Source organism: Thunnus albacares, chromosome 14, assembly GCF_914725855.1.
Source record: "Thunnus albacares chromosome 14, fThuAlb1.1, whole genome shotgun sequence".
NCBI lineage: Eukaryota > Metazoa > Chordata > Actinopteri > Scombriformes > Scombridae > Thunnus > Thunnus albacares.
Window position 1 is genome coordinate 20,749,572 of NC_058119.1, and position 17,129 is coordinate 20,766,700.

The window sequence follows — 17,129 nt, forward strand, 5'->3', positions numbered from 1 at the left end:
TAATCTTTGTGTCTGTGTTATGCTTCTGTTTCATGTTTCAAACAGGGCTTAATTCTTTATTTTGTACATATTTCGATTAATATTTCTAAGCTGAAACAATCAATCAAGCATTTAGTTGATTGACAGAAAAAATAATCAACTATTTCAATAAGCAATTCATCTTTTGAGTCATTTTTCAAGCTAAAATTTCAAACATTTCATGGTCCCAAATGAGGATTTGCTGCTTTTCTGTTGTATATAATTGAAACTGAATATTTGGGGGTATCAAAGTGTCTGTAGAACAAAACAAGACATCTTTTGGAAAGTGTGATTGGTATTTTTCACTATTTTTAAATGTTTTGTAGACCAAAAGATGAATCGATAAAATAATCTGCAGAATAACCAATAATGAAAATAATTATTTGCAGCCTAAATATTTCTCAAATATCTATTTTTGCCTGAGAAAGACGTGTAGTTGATCAAAACGTTGCCAATACAAGTGAAAGCAGCTGATTCAGTGTGCAGGTCCTGCCTGTATACAGCCATAATATCTCCCATATTATTGCTTTGCATGTTGTGTATGGTTTGTATTTGTGTTTAATGTTTTAATTAGTGCTTATAAATGTAGCATAATGATATCAGCTGTGATATTTTAAACATTTATAATCTGTTTTATTATTTTGTATGCCTTTAAACCATTTTAATTTTGATCTTATGCTCTTTTTTTTTTAGGTCAACAATGTTAAATTCTTATGAAATTTACAACTGAAAAGTGATTCTTTCTCTGAGCTGCTCTATCAGTGGCCTTGTTTCATAAAGGTCACTGAGAAGTTGCCAAGAAAGAGGAGGAGGAGGAGGAGTGGGGGAGGTAGGAGGGAAGCAGCTGCATTTTTTTCTTGTGACCAACACTGAGGCAGTTTTATGCGTCTCTTCATTATTCAGTCACATGCAGCAGCAGCAGCACATGAGAGAGATCAGCTGAGTTTCTACTGTACGCTTCAGAGAATAAAGAGAGCAGCTGTTTGTGTCACCTGATGAAGCTTCGGTGTCCAGATGTTTCATATCACATTCATATCTTCATTGCCAGATCATTTCTGACCTCATCAGTTGCTGAAATGTTGAGCAGTGTGTTACCACAAATGACCAACAGGAGGAGCCAGATTCTTAAAAATACACTTATTTTTTTATCACAGAACTGTTTTAAACTGCAATACAAGGTTAAGTAACATTTCAATCGTCCATTCCAAACAACACGCAGTATCGAAGAACAGACCAATGGTGTGCTTTTAAACAGGCTGTTAGGATGTATACAGATGGCAACATGAAAAACACTATGAATAACTAAAGTAAACTTTAAAAAAAAACAAAAAACAAAAGCATCAAAAGGCCACAAATATGCAACTAAACAAAAATACATCAACAGGCATGTGACCTTTTATCTCCCCTTGTACATAAAAACAATCTAACTCAGTACAAGCCGAGTGGCTTAAGTTTTAAAAACATGCTAAAAACTACTTCTGATATAAAACTTATCTTCCATGAGAACATGTCTGATGAGAAATGGTACAGACTCAAAACAGCTGAAGAGTGACATTTTTTTTTTTAAAAATCTCACTGACAGCTGCATATTTTTTCTTTAACCATGTTTAAAATACATTGTGGCAAAAAGTGTTTATCAGGAAGACAGTAACATTAACAGCCCTCGAATGTGGGCTGAGAATCTAGACCCGGGTTGATACAACTTTATATAAAACTACCAGATGGACAAATCGACAAACAGCACTCTCTAAGAGTTTCAGCGGGGGAAGGTTTCCAGGCAGGCACTGGCCTAAATTATTGACTAAACCTCGGCTTTAGGCCCTTCTTACATTCTTTGAGAAATCAATGATTTGTTGTGAGGAAGCGAACAAACAAAAGTGACCCGAGTCGACATGAGGGGAGCAAAGCGGTTTACACATATGGCACAGTAGCTGGTTGATGAGTCATGACCTCCCTTCAAAGTTCATCAGTTTCACATGTTATCTTTGTGTATTTGGCTTGATCAGAGTTAAAAAAAAAAAAAAAAAAAAAAAAAAAAAGCTGCAACAGTCCAACAGTGACGCAAAGATCGTAAATCCACGTTTTTCGTAAAAAAAAAAAAAAAAAGGTTGAGGATAACGCAGTTTATAAATTCATGAGTTAAATTTAATGGTGAATGTGAACGAGCCAAACAGCATCCGAGAGCCTCATTTATAAAAAAATTAAAAATCGTGTCAAGACTTTATATAAACACCATCCGATCATTTCATGTGATTTCTACCAATATGATTGTTTAACAGGAAGTGAAAGAAATTTAAAGTGAAAGAACTTTATAAAACTAAAAAAAATGAAATAAATATAACATTTTATCATTGTTTTTGTTTTTTTTTCATATAATGTGTAAAAAGAAAGTTTTATGAATGAGGCTCTGGGATACTACTGTACATGCAGCCTTCCTTAATGCTGCCAGCAGATTTGTGATATCTGGGAAAACTGAATTTACACAGAACCACAAAGGATTTCTGCCAAGTGACGAGTCCACTAGAATGGATTTTCTGTTCTACACTTTTGGTTTTGATTCACTTGTTGAGTCACACTCTGCTCGTAAATTTGTCTCAAGAGAAATATCCGGTTTGATTGATGGCATTGATTGTAAATGATCCTCCAGAAAAAAAAAAAAAAGTATTCAGTAAAATGTTTCAGCTTATATTGTTGCCGTGATGGCTGGATGAGGAGTCTGTAACTTCTGGAAGACTGAGGTTGAGATCTCTAGTCGGCTGTACCGTCTCCTCTCAGTCGTTGGCTAGTCCAGTTTATTCAAAGGCTCTCCCGTGAAGGTCATGACAGGGAGAGATGGAGGTCTAATCTACGTCTACTGAAGGGTCTGCTGGAGGTTTTAGATCATGACCCGGAAAGCAAACGAGACTGCAGCTCCCAGAGCCAAGCCGAGGGACAGGAAGAATGCCATGATGGCCCCCGCCGTCTCTGCTTCATGCGGCGGCACCTTCCTGTACAGAGACAACAGAGGGACAAAAATCATTAGGAACGAGTCCTTCACCTTTAAACACAATGATGTTTGCATTAAAATAAAGGAACAGTTTGACATGATTTGCTCTCTTGCCGAGAGTTAGAGGAGAAGATGGACATCAGTCTCCTGGATTTTAATGTAGTTTAGCATAAAGACTAGAAACAGGAGGAAACTGTTAGCCTGACTCTGATCAAAACTAATAAAATCTGCACCTCTAAAGCGTATGAACATATTATATCTGATTTGTTTAAATACACATAAGTGTAAAAACGTGAACTTTTATTAGATTTTATTTGCAGAACTATTTCTTGGCCAAGACTTCTTGTCCTCAACACGAGGTTGCCAAGAATCAGCAGGGACACCAGAAATGTTGCTCCTCGCCAACAAATTGTCCTGCACAAAACTTCTCATTGTTTTCAAGCTTCAGAGATGCTGGTCAATAGATTTTTGAACAGAGACAGGTTCGCCGTTTCCCCTTGCTCCAGTCCTGCTAAGCTAAACTAACAGCCACCTGGCTCCAGCCTTATACTTCATGTACAGATATGAGAGTTCTTGGAACAAAAGCAAATAAGTGTACTTCCCAAATGTTGATCTATTCATTTAAAAATCTACCCTAAATGGTTAACTTATTTAAATCTGAGTGTCAATCTTCACACGTCTTTTCTACGAGAGCACGGTCTGTATGTATGAAGTCCTTACTTGGGTCCGAAGCACATGCAGAGGCTGGCCAGGTATCCGTTGGAGAAGGAGAAGAAGATCATGAAGATGATGTACCAGATGTCGTGGGAAAACAGCACAGGGAGGTAGTGACGAGGCTGCACGTTACACAGCATGAACAGAGGGATGAAGATGACACGCAGGACCACCAGGACAGGAAGCCAGATACTGTCCTTATTGGGCTGAAGAGAGAGAGAGACAGTAACATCAACCACACACAATTTCAATTAACAGTAACACTAACTAAGTTCCTCTGGAGAGATTTATGAGCTGTAAACTGTATTTTCAATTTCAGATTCAATGAGTCCAATGATAAAATCTTAAAGTGACACAGTGCATTAGACAGCAAGACAAACGTGAAGTTGCTTAAAGACACAAATGACCGACAAACCTGAACTCAAGTTCACGAAGCACCTGAGTGGAAACTGTCAGCATCCTGATCAGTTTTATCTAATGATGATAAACAAACTCACATGCTCGCGGAGCAGCTGACTGCTGTTATCAGCATTAATACCAAGACGCTCTGCTGAAGCAGGTTGTTAGACTCAATTATCTTCTGACATTCCAGTACAGGGTCAGACTGGGTTTCTTATCTTTACTGTGTTTGTACAAAATGAATTGATTCAATTCGATTATTTCCGCTGGATCGTAGGAAATTAGACTTGTTTGTTAATTTGTTGTTTGCGGACAAAAGCTCTGCCAGAAAAGAACGTGACATTTAACACACAAAGTCTGAAGGCGGTGGGGTTACTCATCTGATCCTTGAATGCAAGTATCAACACACTCAAGCGATCATCATGAGTAACACACTGCTAACTATAGACTAGACGGCTGGAAATACAATAAACCGAAAATAATCTGACAGTAGACATGATGCTCAGATGTGTATCAGAGCTTCTCAGCAGTTCACTCAGATGCCCTCATTCATCCAGATGTGGACATAATGTAAGAAAAGAGGGAGGAAACCCTAAAAAAAACCCAGCTCAGTCACTCCTCTGACGCTCAACCCTGAAAACCACTTCCTCCGCACAGCATTCTCTCTCCCACACGTCTCTGTCCAAAACAAACCTCTGTTCTTAGCAACTAAATTGGACTCTGGTTCATGTTTTTCCATCATTCCCCTAATGACTCAGTGATTTATTCACATGTAAACATTTCATGTAGCAGTAACAGCCAAAGTCTCCTGTTGTTCACAGAGCACGACAACAGCAGATCACAATAAATATTTTGATGTGGTCATTGAAAATTGAGCCTACAAGGCAATAGTGTTTATAAACAACTGGTCTGGATGTTGATACGTTCTGGGTAAAGATCATAGTTGAAACACTGGTCACTATCATTACTATTTTAATTAAATATAAACAATAGCTATCAAGAGTTAACATTTTAAATATGCTTCAAGCATTTTACAAATGTTCTCAGAAGCAACAAACTCCTTTAACACAACCGAGACCACCAGGCGGTTCCGACAAGAAACCGAAGGGAACTTTATAGTTAGTTAGTAAACTAATTAACTCACTCTGAACCCAAAGAAGCAGCCCAAACCTTCAGTCCGGTCTAACCCGGATCTCTACACACCCGGGACATGTTTCGACCAGGCTTTTTAGTCTCAAGATGTGCAGTCCTGTTTGTAAAACATGCCATTTGTGTTTCAACACCATCATGTTGTTACTGACCCACATGCAGACGGCTGTCAGACTCCTGCCAACCCAGTCCATCACGTTGAAAAGGAGGAAACAGGACACAGGGATGAAGTAAGTGTCTGAAATGAGACCAAAACAAATAAGCTGTTGTTAACAACAACAAGACTGCAGATGTCTTCTCCTAAAAGAACGCTACACTGGAGTATTTAGTACTCCCCCGCGGTGGGCTTGAAAGGTGGAGCTGAAAATGTTTGTGGCTTTCTGCTTCTTGGAGGACGGCAGCTGTTAGACGCCAGTTTGGATTCACAGCAGTTTACTATGGTCGGTGTCACGGAACAAAAAAAACATACTGAGCAACTTCTAAAACTACTTTGGCGTTTGTATACTTTTTTTGTCGTGACTCTGGGTCATGTGAATCCAAGATGACAACAGCTTCTGTCCTCCATGAAGGAGCAAGATGCAAACCTTTCAGAGCTACACTGCAAGCTTACAGGACATAGATTTAATATGTTTTCAGTGTAGTATTTCTTTAAGGAGATATTGTATGTGTTTAAAAGATAATAAACACTAATATCAGTATTTTTACAGGTTTCTGAAGCCTCGTTCAGGGCATTTTCAATTTTAACTACATAGATCTGCAATGAAAGCAATTGAGTCTGAGTAAATCAATGTTACGAGAGGGTAAAATAAACAGTGGTAAAGAGATCAAACATAAAAAAATTTAACAACAAAGCACCCAGTCTGATGTTTGGAGCTAAAAGGTTTTCCAGGCTACTTTCCTCTCATCAAGAAAAAAAAAGGTTTAAGTGTTGGAATAAATGTTTAAATAGGGGAAAAAAACATGGTAGATGTCCAATAAAAAAATCTGCCAGGGAAGATAACTGATGTTACTGGTTTACTAGCGGGGCAGCTTTGTACAGATGTTAGAGATGGTGACTCACCCCAGGCGCCTCCGTCTGCTATTGTCGACTTAACCTCGACAGTCACGGCTGGGAATATTCCAATGGTGACGGTGAATATGAAGCACACTGACAGCGCCATCACCCAGATCTGATTAGAGAGCAACAGACAAACATAATCAGTATTACGTGACCGGTTTAATCCGTCACACAGGAGGAAGGTGGAAAAAGGCACAAGAAAAGGTCACTTGGATGGAGAAGGTTATATCTGACTACTGGTGGAATGTTTGACGTGATTGGATGAAAGGATGCACATCTACAGTTAAAACTCATCAATCTCATAGAGAGATGTGAAGTTTTAAATTGTAAGGATGTGAGTTTTAGGGTCAATGGTGTGTCAGGTTGCTTAAAAATCTGCGACGCATTATTGTTTGTGGACTTTGTGATTTATGTCATGATTTACGAAATATAAAAATCATTTGGACGGTATCAGAATTTGATATCTTGGCATTCATTCATTTGTTTTTATATGTTATTTTTCACCTGTTTGAAGATGTTTAGCACAGACACGCTGGGTTTGGCCTCGTCCTCCGTCAGATCCACCACCGGCCGTTTCTCTGCTGGACTTTCTGAGAAACAAGCAAAACACCTCTATAATTATGTTGGTCGAGTGACACATGGAGTGCAGTCTGTCCCATATCTGTGAGGGTGTACGCACAAAGTTTCTATTGTTATGTAACAGAGGGTTCCCATTACGCTCTCACACACTAGTAATTAACGCCACAGGCTCACAGCAGTCACAGTGGAGTTGTCACCGCAATATAAACTGAAACAAACACCCTCAGTGGGTTCGGCCGCCGTGGTCAGTGTGTAGTAAAGGCAAAAATCCTTTGGGTGTCAGCGAGACAACATAGTGACCAAAATCATTCAGTGCTTGTGAAAACAGACGCAGCACCAGTGTTAAACTATTTAACGTTTCACATACTGTCATAAATATTAATCAAAGTTATAGATGATGATTTTAGCAACAAATGTGTTTGTTTGCATGACTGTTTATAACTAAAATGTTTTCTAAAAATGGTGAGGTCAAAAAAAAAAAAAGTGTCCACAGCTGCAACTTCAATAATATTTCATTTATGGAAACTGGAACTTGAGTATCTGTGCAGGCCTGTTAACCTTTTTTGAGTAAGTCCATTTTGTTCTCCTCATCCGCGGAGGGTCTGGACCCGTGACTCTCTGTGTAGTACTGGAAAAACTCCTGTTGATGACAACAACCATAATGAGCACACTCCACTGAGCCAGTAGAGAAAAGATAAATACAAGAAGGTTCCCAGAGATGCTATAAATGCTCACTGGGAGATGTGTTTTCTATCTCCTCACAGGCAGAAGTAGTTGGAGTGATATCAAAAAATGAAAACACTGAACTTTATACAGCACCTAACTAAACTAAAAGCTTGTATCTAAAAGCACTGAGCACTTATCTCCAAAGTGCTCTTCAAAAAGTCCTCAACACTTGTGAAAACAGTAGAGCAAATGAGAAAAAGTTCTGGAAAACATATTGTTGTGTTTAATTTAGAGAATATGAGGCCTTACCATGGAGGGCAGAGCGAGGTAGGACATTATGGCCATGAGAACAACAACACAGGCTGTGATGAAGTAACCAAAAGCACTGTCCTGCAGGGCCGACCCACCTACACACAGAGACAAGACAGTGTGAGAATATGTAATCATTTTTTACTGTCGGAGGCATTGATTAAACTCTACAGTCATTCTTGTGTTAACATGTTAAGTGTTCTTCTGTCAGTATTCCTCTTTTCAATACTATAACCTACAGTCTCAAAAATAGATTAAATCTTAAAATTCCAAACAATTACCAAACATGTTGAATACATGTTGTAACATTTCCTGTGAAAAGATCATCCTGTCTAAATACAAAAATGGTCACAGTAATATTCATGCTGAAGAACTTTCTGATTATGTTTGTGTATTTGTGTGTGACATCTCTGCATAATGCTGTCAGTTCCTACAGGAAACATATATAGTACCAGTCAAAAGTTTGAAGACTTTCTCATTTAAAAACATCCAAGCAACTCGTAATAACTCTGTCTCGGAAACCAAATTCAAAGAACATCCCGCAGAATTTCACTGAACATTTGGCTGGCCTCTACCAAAACATAATTCTAGGGATGCACGATATTATCGGCACGTCATCGGTATCGGCCGATAAAAGCTCTAAAATGAAATATCAGCATCAGCGAATTCTGCAGATTATAAGAGGCTGATATGTCGCCACCTCCTCCGCCGCCTGACAGTGCTTCCCTCAACATTAGCCGGGAGGCTAGCTGGCTGTGCTTCCCTCCGTTCATGCTGCGGCTAACGCTCCGCTAGCCTCTCAGCTAACGTTAGCTTCAGCTCTCCATGTGGATCCAACCGGAGCACAGAGCCCCAGTTTGTTATTCAGCCTGCTGAGGCTGCTATGTTTGGCTGCACAGATAGGAAACACTTCGGCTGACAGGATGTACCACTCTGTGCAAAAAAAACAACAACAAAAAAACTTCTTCTTTTTGGTTTATAACGGCAGTTGGCAACCAACGTATTAGGAGCATTACCGCCACCTTCTGCTCTGGAGTGTGGACCAGAGATTAAATCCTACACATTAATCCTGTCTGTCTAATAAACTCAAAGAAAACTGCTCTGCCCACTTGGCAGGTTCATTAAAGTTTTAACGCTGAGCTCCTGAACTCCAGTCTTCCTAAGTTCTTCCTTTATATATTGTCTTTCTTGATCATACTTAGTACAATCTAAGCTTGCATGCATAATAGTCTCCTCAGCCAGCTGGAAAAAAATATGCACATATATCGGTATTAGCATTCGGCCACAGTGGGTTGGAAATATCGGATATCGGCAAAAAATCTACATAATTCACCAATGAACACATTTAATCTTTCACTTAACAATGCATCCACTGAAAAAAATAAATTTATTTGCTACAAAGTTTAACTTTCCACATCACTTTGTATTTTAATTGTTGTTTAAATGATGAATTGTGCATGTAATGGTCTCATTTCTGCAGGATTTCTATCTTATCTAGCAGCAGTTCTACCTCCTACAAAGTTAACAGACAGAACTGGTGGGTTATTTTGTCCACCACCTGTACATCCAGCATTGTTATAATGGAAGAGGTGTACTTGTGGTTTGTGTGTGAGACATACTGGCCAGCGCGCAGATCATGGAGAAAGCTGCGAAGGTGCCAGCAAGCCCCTGTCCACTCATGATGGGAGTTGTGTAGGAGGCAGGCAGCATCCCCGCCAGCCCGAACAGACTGCCCTGAAGAATCGCCCCGAACGCTGAGGAGGGAGAGAGAGAACAAGACAAGGGTGTGTAGGGATTAGAATTTTTCAATCGAAGTGTCACTGTGACACAGAAAAACACTTTGTCCCACAGCAACAGAAATACTGCAGCCCGCTCAAACAGGTCTATCAAAATTACCTGCCACATCAAGCAGGGAAAGATGACACCATTTATAAGAACAAAATGGTGCAAACAAAGTGTTTTACATAACCATTACATAACTATTATTTTCTTTCCCCTACTTTACACAAAGTTGTTGCCATTAAAGCTTTTCCATGCAAACTTCACTGACACCACTGGATTACAGCAGTTTATACAGCAACATAGGAACTTGATTAACTGCAGAAATCTTGCAATGCATGACCATTAAGAGGAATGTGCAGATGTAGGAATCAAAGCTTCAAGATCACAACGTTCTCCCCTCTAAATCAAACACGATGGGCTGTTCCTCATGAGGACCTGGGGGTCAGGACTGGCCCAACAGTGGTAAGGAGGGGGGTGAGCTTATCCCTGCTGCTCAGGGAGTTATTGTAAATAAACAAACGCAGTGAGATCATAGTCTGTGTTCAAAAGCTCAGTGTGGTACGAGGGAGTGTGTGTGTGTGTGTGTGTACCTATGTGTAAGGGTTTTTCCATAACACGGTGAATGAAGATGATTTTGAGTCAAAGAGGGAGATGACATGTGGAAATAATCACTTGCATGAGTTCAGTGTGGAAACAAAAATGAGGACGTCATCTTCCTTCACAGCTGTTTAGCTAAATTTATGAAAAACGCTGTAAGAAAAATGCTGACAAGCGCAAGTGAGGACTGTGTCAGCTAAAAAGTTTGTGGTATCATGTAGTTTACTTTAGGGAGGGTTGTAATATCTTTTCATTCAATTTGCTATGTGACTATGTCACAGATTGGAGCTTTCCCCAACTGATCAGAGAGCAGAGAGACTTATTAGGACTGCAACTGACCAATTTATCAGGTGATTGTTTTTTCAATCAATGGATCAATCGTTTGGTCTATGAAATGTCATGTAAGTGAAAAAATGCCAATCACAACTTCTTCAAATGTCTTGTTTTGTCCAATCAAAAGTCGAAAAACCCAAAGATATTCAGTTTCCTATTATAATGACAAAGAGGAGCAGCAAATATTGTCATTTTAGATGCTGGAACCAGCATTTTTTCACTATTTTTGTATGAAAAATGATAAACAATTTAACGAATGATTATCAAAGTAGTTGCTGATTATTATTCTGTCGATCAACTAAATGATTAATCGACTTATAATTTCAGCTTGAATTATTATTAGTGACATATTGTAAACTCACAATTGATGCAGACGATTTTGATCATAGTGACGGTGAAGAAGGGTAGGGGGGCTATGTCCACCTTGACGAGCACAGCTGTCACCAAGAAAACCAACAGGATGACGAGCAGGCTGCCTGAGATCCGCAGCTTCTGAGGAATACTGAGAGAGAAAGAGTGAAAACGTAAGGAACTTTAATTTAGAAATACATTTCAGTATTTCAGTAAACTACTAACCAACCCAAAACAATAGTCAAGACAATGAAACGTACCCATTTTAGGAAACTTTAAGAAGTAATTTTAAAAAGGAAATAGTTGGTGACATTTATTCATTAAAAAAATTAGACATTAAAAGTAAATTTCCTCAATTTCTGGTTAACAAATATTCAACCAATTATGTTCATTGTATCATTTGAGGAAAGAGCAGGAGGAAAAGAGCAGGTTGTGTTTTCAAATGTGTTAAGAGCAGTAAGAGAGGGGGAATATGGAAGGGTAGATATGAGTCATTGACCTGAAATGAAAACAACATTTTTCTGATGAAAAGAGAGGGTCATTGCTATTTTGAGGAAGTTGATGTCCTCCAGTGGAATGTACAAAAGGTCAATTCACAATTAGTTCATCAAAAAAAGAGGAAAAAATAGACAAAATTCTCTAAAAAGGAAAGTGAGTATATTTAAGGAAGAGAGAAACAGTGAGAAAAAAGGAACAGAGGAGAAGGTAAACAGAGGTAAAGAAGAAGATGGGGGAGAAGCAGAGAACATAAATAGCATTCCTCGGTGTGTTTGTGCAGGGGAAGAGTCCGCCGTGGTCGGGGTCCAGCCCAGATCTCTCAATCCGACTCTAATTAAAGCAAACATACTGGAGGTATAACAGGATCATGTTACCTTTAGTGGCATGGGGTGACCAAGGGGTACCAATAATCAGGAGGAAAGGCAGAGAAGAATGGAGGGCACAGGTGCAGTATTTGCCTCAAAAAAGTTGATACCTTGTATTTGGGGAATTTTTCACTGTAAACAGCAAGTATGTTTTAATCATACTTAAAGTCAAGATGAAATGAAAAATGCCTTTTAAACTGTTTCAGATCTAACCCTGGTCATATTGTGCACCTATTTAACAAATATGCCCAAAAAATTACAAAAATTTTGTATTTTTATATCAAAATCCAATCATGTTTTCTTCCTGTAAAACAAAATATGACGTGTGCTTACGTAGGCACTGAGACCTACTGATAGACGTCACAGCGGAGCAGAGGAGAGACGCTGAGATAGCGATGTAACCGACCGGCACTCTGGTATTTGACATGGTTTATTTTTCTTCCCTAACCCTGAAAACAAATAATTTCTGAAATATTTGTATAAAACAAATATTCGTTAAAAAAAAAAAAAAAACAAAAAAAAACAACCACTATTTGTGCTTTGCCGAATAATGTATTTGTATTTGGGCACAGCGCTACTGTCTATCCTGTTTCACTCGGAAATACGTCACAATACGGAGGTTAGATACTCTCGTTCAGCTGGACTTTAAGTACTGACATTTTTAAGTTATCTCTTTCTTTAGGTGGGTATGTGTACATACTAGACAAGACTACAAGCTACATAAATTAACAGGAGCGGGGTGGTGATACCTCTGGTGTATGAAAGAGTTGAGGCAGGTGAAAATGAGCAGAGGAACCATGGCACAGAGCGTCATCACGTTGTTGAACTTTGACTCCAGAACGCTGCGATGGCCGTCGTCCTCCAGCGTCACATTATCCGTCTGATTGGAGGGGAAGTCACTGAGTGGGTCCTTCAGCCTACTGGTGAAGTACTGAGGACGGAGGATAGAGGAATGCTCATTTATCACGATAAGTACCTTACTTTTTTTTTTTTTCTCACACTAGTCTTTAACAGTAACACTGGATAACACCACAAGTCCATAGCTGTAAGAGGCACACAGTTTGTATCACAAGAAAAAAGTGATCTTTCTCTAACATCAAAAGGATAGGTTCACAGGTAAGGTCAGGTCTTAAAACAACAGTCAGGTGCCAATATAAACACTGAAAGAAGTTGTAATCATTTGCTGCAATTATTCCTCCTGTTCATACAGGCTATTAAAGATCCCCTTCAAATGTGCTTTCAAAATAAGTGATGGGGGCCAAAATCCATTGTGTAAAAAGTCAATTCGCGCAGAAATGCATTTAAAAGTTCATCTGAAGCTTATATGAGGATTCAGCAGTCTGAGTTAGTCATATAAAGTGGATATCTGCCACATTTACAGTTTATAGTAATCTATATAGTTTATACTATATAGTACAGTACTTTATGGCATCAAATTCCTTTGTGTTTGTCTTTGTGTTTCCTTGGACAGTGTTTCCCTGTAGAGCTGTAGTGGAAGTATAGAAACAAAAAGAGGGACTTTGGCACCAAACAGACTAATGTTGAAAGATATCTATTTGATTTGACTAATTAGGACGACTGAAGTTTCATATTATCTTTAAACTTTTGAATACATTTTTGCACAGAAGGAGGACTGTGGATTTTGGCCTCCATCACTTACATCGTGAGTGAACAGGAAGAATAATTATGACAAGAAAAACCTATTTCAATATTAATTTGGGCACCTGACTATTGCTTTCAATCTATTTCAGGAAATATGCTATCAACCAATTAAAAGCACAAAAGTAGCTGTACCAAAAGGCCAATACTGAGAGCGTTTCTAATATTTTGTCCAACACATTTATATCAGTGAGATAGACTAAATGTTAGAAAAAAAACCTCTCTGTATAATGCAATACAACAGCACCACAAACTACAGCATCCAAAAATGACCAAGTTTGAATCAACATCTCTCTAAAACAGTTTCAACAACTGAACATTATAACTTTGTACAACTAACTGTTGTATTGGACTGAATTAGTTTTGTAGCAAGATGGATATAATAAACTAATAACTGACTGTGTTAAAAAAAAAAAAAAAAAAGGTGGGAGGTTGCTTGGGTGAAACATTTATAATTCCTTAAACAATGCACAGATAAAACATACTTAAGAGCACAACAAAAATGGCTGAACTGAAACATTTAAAGGTTCTATATGTAGGAATCAGAAATTCCTTCTCATTAGTGATACCAGTGGCCATTAAGCGAGCTGCAATCAGTCAGTATCCTGTTGTTAACTGCATCCTGTCGTCAGCATCCTGTCATTGCGTGAGCAGCAGCAGAAGACTATCACAGGTGATGTCTTTTTCCTCACTTACACTTCTTATAATAACATAAAAGATCTCTAACGTGTTTTCCATCATGTTTCTGCAAAGTAGACGTTAGCGAGAGAGTTTCAAGGCACTACTACTAACGCAAAAACGTCACAACCTGTTCACTCATTGGCAATAAAAAACAATAAATGTAAATTGCTTCATAATTCTTACATATGGAGCCTTTAAAGTCAGCCAGCCAACTTTTCTTTGTCAAACAAAATAAACACTCTAAAAGGAAGAAGGCTATTTGTTCTTCCCCTAAGGGAAAAAAAATCAACTCCCCCAGGATAATGAAACTGAAATTCCACATTTTAAGAAGTTAACTCCTTAAAACTCAAAAAGAATTGGCAGAGGATTAGAGAGGATATACCACTGCAATGGAAATCCATCTGGCTAGAGTCAAGTCAGACATTCTGAGTGAAACCAGGTGATTTTAGGAGGGAATGCAAACAAACAATATTTCTTTTCTCTAAGTTAGATGACCTTCCTTTAAGTAGCGGCCAACCTTTTAATTAGCTAATCACTAACCACCAGGCCACCAACAGGGCTTTTCTTATCACCTCCATCTGTCTGTTGTTTCAGAGATTAACTGCATTAGCCAGCAAATATTCTCACATCGAGAAGCTTACAATTGTCCTAAAAATATACTTCACTGACCATTGTTGCTGTCATAAAGAAATTCCACGGTAGAAGGGTTCCCAAGCCCAGGACAAAAAAAATTAGCCACACAGCATAGTATCTGGGAAAGAGACAAGGAAGTTCACATGAAAGTACATCAATGAAGTCATTCAAGTTAATATCAACAAACAACTCAATCAACAATGGGAACTAAAACAGACACTGGAAACAAATATTGATTCTAATGAGAGTTTTTCTTACTTGTCCCGAGGTGCATTAATTGCCGTCATGGTTGTTTTTAGTAAGCGAGAGAAACAGGTTCAGTCAGGGTTTAATCAGGGTGGCACCAGGTCTGAAACACACAGATAACATGTAACTTAGAAAACATTTAGCATACCAGCACATGCAAATATCATCAGCAGCCGCCATCTGTATCGCCTTTCTATATTTAGTTTTATTTTAATGAGCGCATTAATTGAAGAGCCAACACATCAATTCAAAAATAAGCTGCAGAGTGTACAGAAAATAAGGTAACTAGGTGATTTAGTTTAAACTGGCAGGTGAAGTTTAAAGTCAGCTAGCCAAATTCAGAGGCTGTCTTTGACCAGCACCACCAGTAGAAAACCTCATGCTTAGCAACAGAGACACAGCAACAACTCTGCTTCCAAACTTTGGTGTTGTGAACATGTTTTAGTCATTACAGAGTGAGATAAAAAAAAATCCACAAGACAGCAACAGTTTTGAAATTCAAAAAACCTCCTTCAAAAAGCTCAAAATACAGCATTTCTTTTAAATATACTAAAAACATGAACAATAACAATTCCCTGCCCCCTTAACCTTTAAAGAAAAACACTTTTTTTTAGAAAATTTAAACTTACTTAGAGAAGAGTTCAAGCAGGCACAACAGACTCCTCTTTCCTCTGGTTAGAAGCAAAGGAGCAGTACATTCATTTTATACCATACAGAAGGTTTAGTAGGTGGATACCCAACTGTCTGCTGCCTGTTGGACCTGCCCCTAGTCTTTGCATCTCACTGTCCATCCCTCCCCTCTTCCCTCCGTCTCAAACTCCCCTTTCTCTTCGACCCAACCCTCATTACACATTTTTACATTTCAAGCATGTGTGACGCTCTTTGGCATACAGATATTAACTCCTACATGTCTATCATTTCAGGTCGACTGTAAATATCGAAGGTCAGATTCTTCCTTGACAAGATTCCTATGAAAATTAAACAAGAAGTGCTTGTAAAAAGAAAATGTAACACCTCAAGGAGAGAATGTGAGGGCTTGCTTTCTCTTATCAGCATTTAACAAGCCTTTACACCCCCATCTATTCTCAGCATGAGTCTATCCTCTTCATTTCTCCCTCCATTTCCCCACCATGTTTCTCACTTTCAACTAATTTCTCATCTCATTTCATTCACTGTTCCTCTTCTGCACCTCTATTATTATTATTATTTTCATGTCTGTTGCACCCTTGGGCTTTCTTGTGCAGCTCATATTTTCTTGTCCTACTTTCTCCTATGCCCTTCAATTTCTCCCCCTTCATTCTTCTTTCATCTCCAGCCTTAACTTTGTGCTCTTTCCTCCTGGCTTCCTAACATCTTTTCTACTTTAATTGATGGAAGACATTTGCTCAGATAGCTGTGTGACACCTTCTCCAAACAGAACAACTTTTGTCAAAGAAACTTCTTCGTTAACAACACCAAGTAATTTGGCATCAAATCAAGCTAAACAACACAGGGCAAAGTTTAGGTTGTCTCAGTACGCACATGAATCATGAGCACTTAAACTCGACAGCTCTGAATTCACTGTGCTGATTGCGTCTTCATGTAATGTGATACACATTATTGCCGAATAATATATAACATGTAGGTTTTAAACTGTTAAGAAAAGATATTAAAAAGGAAGGAAATGCATTCAATATGTTTGTTAGACCTCAAGAATGTAAACCAAGAATCAACCAGCAACAGATTTTAACACAGCTTTTTCAAGTGGTCAAAACAATAAACGCATCATTTCAATAGTCAGTCACGCTGTTAAAGTTCTGGCACCACGAAACGTCATCTATTCATTAATTACATTAAGAAAACATAAGACCGGCATCTATGATTTAATTTATTCACACTTGAATACATTGTTGTTTTCAGCTCTTCCCAAGTGCATCGTCTATTTTACTTGTTGCTGACAGACATGATGAATCCCATGGTTGATCTGCCTAGTCATGAGTATGCTCTCAGTTAAGGACAGAGACTGCTCTATATGAAGGGAACCACACACATACTATAGCTCCCTGTGTGACATGCATCTAAACTATATTGGACTGATTGAGAAGAGTCTGAGTGGCATGTGAGACGG

The 17,129-nt window shown here is 38.6% G+C and overlaps 1 protein-coding gene across 4 annotated transcripts in view; it reads right to left on the reverse strand.

Annotated features, from left to right (window-relative positions):
• Window positions 1–1,140: 1,140 nt before the first annotated feature.
• Window positions 1,141–17,129, reverse strand: part of LOC122996949 (equilibrative nucleoside transporter 1-like) — a 42,334-nt gene continuing 26,345 nt past the window's right edge. For 3 of the 4 annotated variants that reach the window (XM_044372761.1, XM_044372760.1, XM_044372763.1), the window contains 12 exons: window positions 15,035–15,125; window positions 14,813–14,894; window positions 12,553–12,734; window positions 10,952–11,091; window positions 9,497–9,631; window positions 7,878–7,975; window positions 7,461–7,542; window positions 6,828–6,913; window positions 6,327–6,435; window positions 5,419–5,504; window positions 3,725–3,924; window positions 1,141–3,005 (listed from right to left, as the gene is read on the reverse strand). In XM_044372761.1, the coding sequence (XP_044228696.1) occupies window positions 2,894–3,005; window positions 3,725–3,924; window positions 5,419–5,504; window positions 6,327–6,435; window positions 6,828–6,913; window positions 7,461–7,542; window positions 7,878–7,975; window positions 9,497–9,631; window positions 10,952–11,091; window positions 12,553–12,734; window positions 14,813–14,894; window positions 15,035–15,063 (1,341 nt within the window). In that variant the 5' untranslated portion in view covers window positions 15,064–15,125 and the 3' untranslated portion in view covers window positions 1,141–2,893. Of the gene's footprint in view, window positions 3,006–3,724; window positions 3,925–5,418; window positions 5,505–6,326; window positions 6,436–6,827; window positions 6,914–7,460; window positions 7,543–7,877; window positions 7,976–9,496; window positions 9,632–10,951; window positions 11,092–12,552; window positions 12,735–14,812; window positions 14,895–15,034; window positions 15,126–15,651; window positions 16,589–17,129 lie in introns of those variants that run through there. The other variant, XM_044372762.1, reaches the window with a different exon arrangement.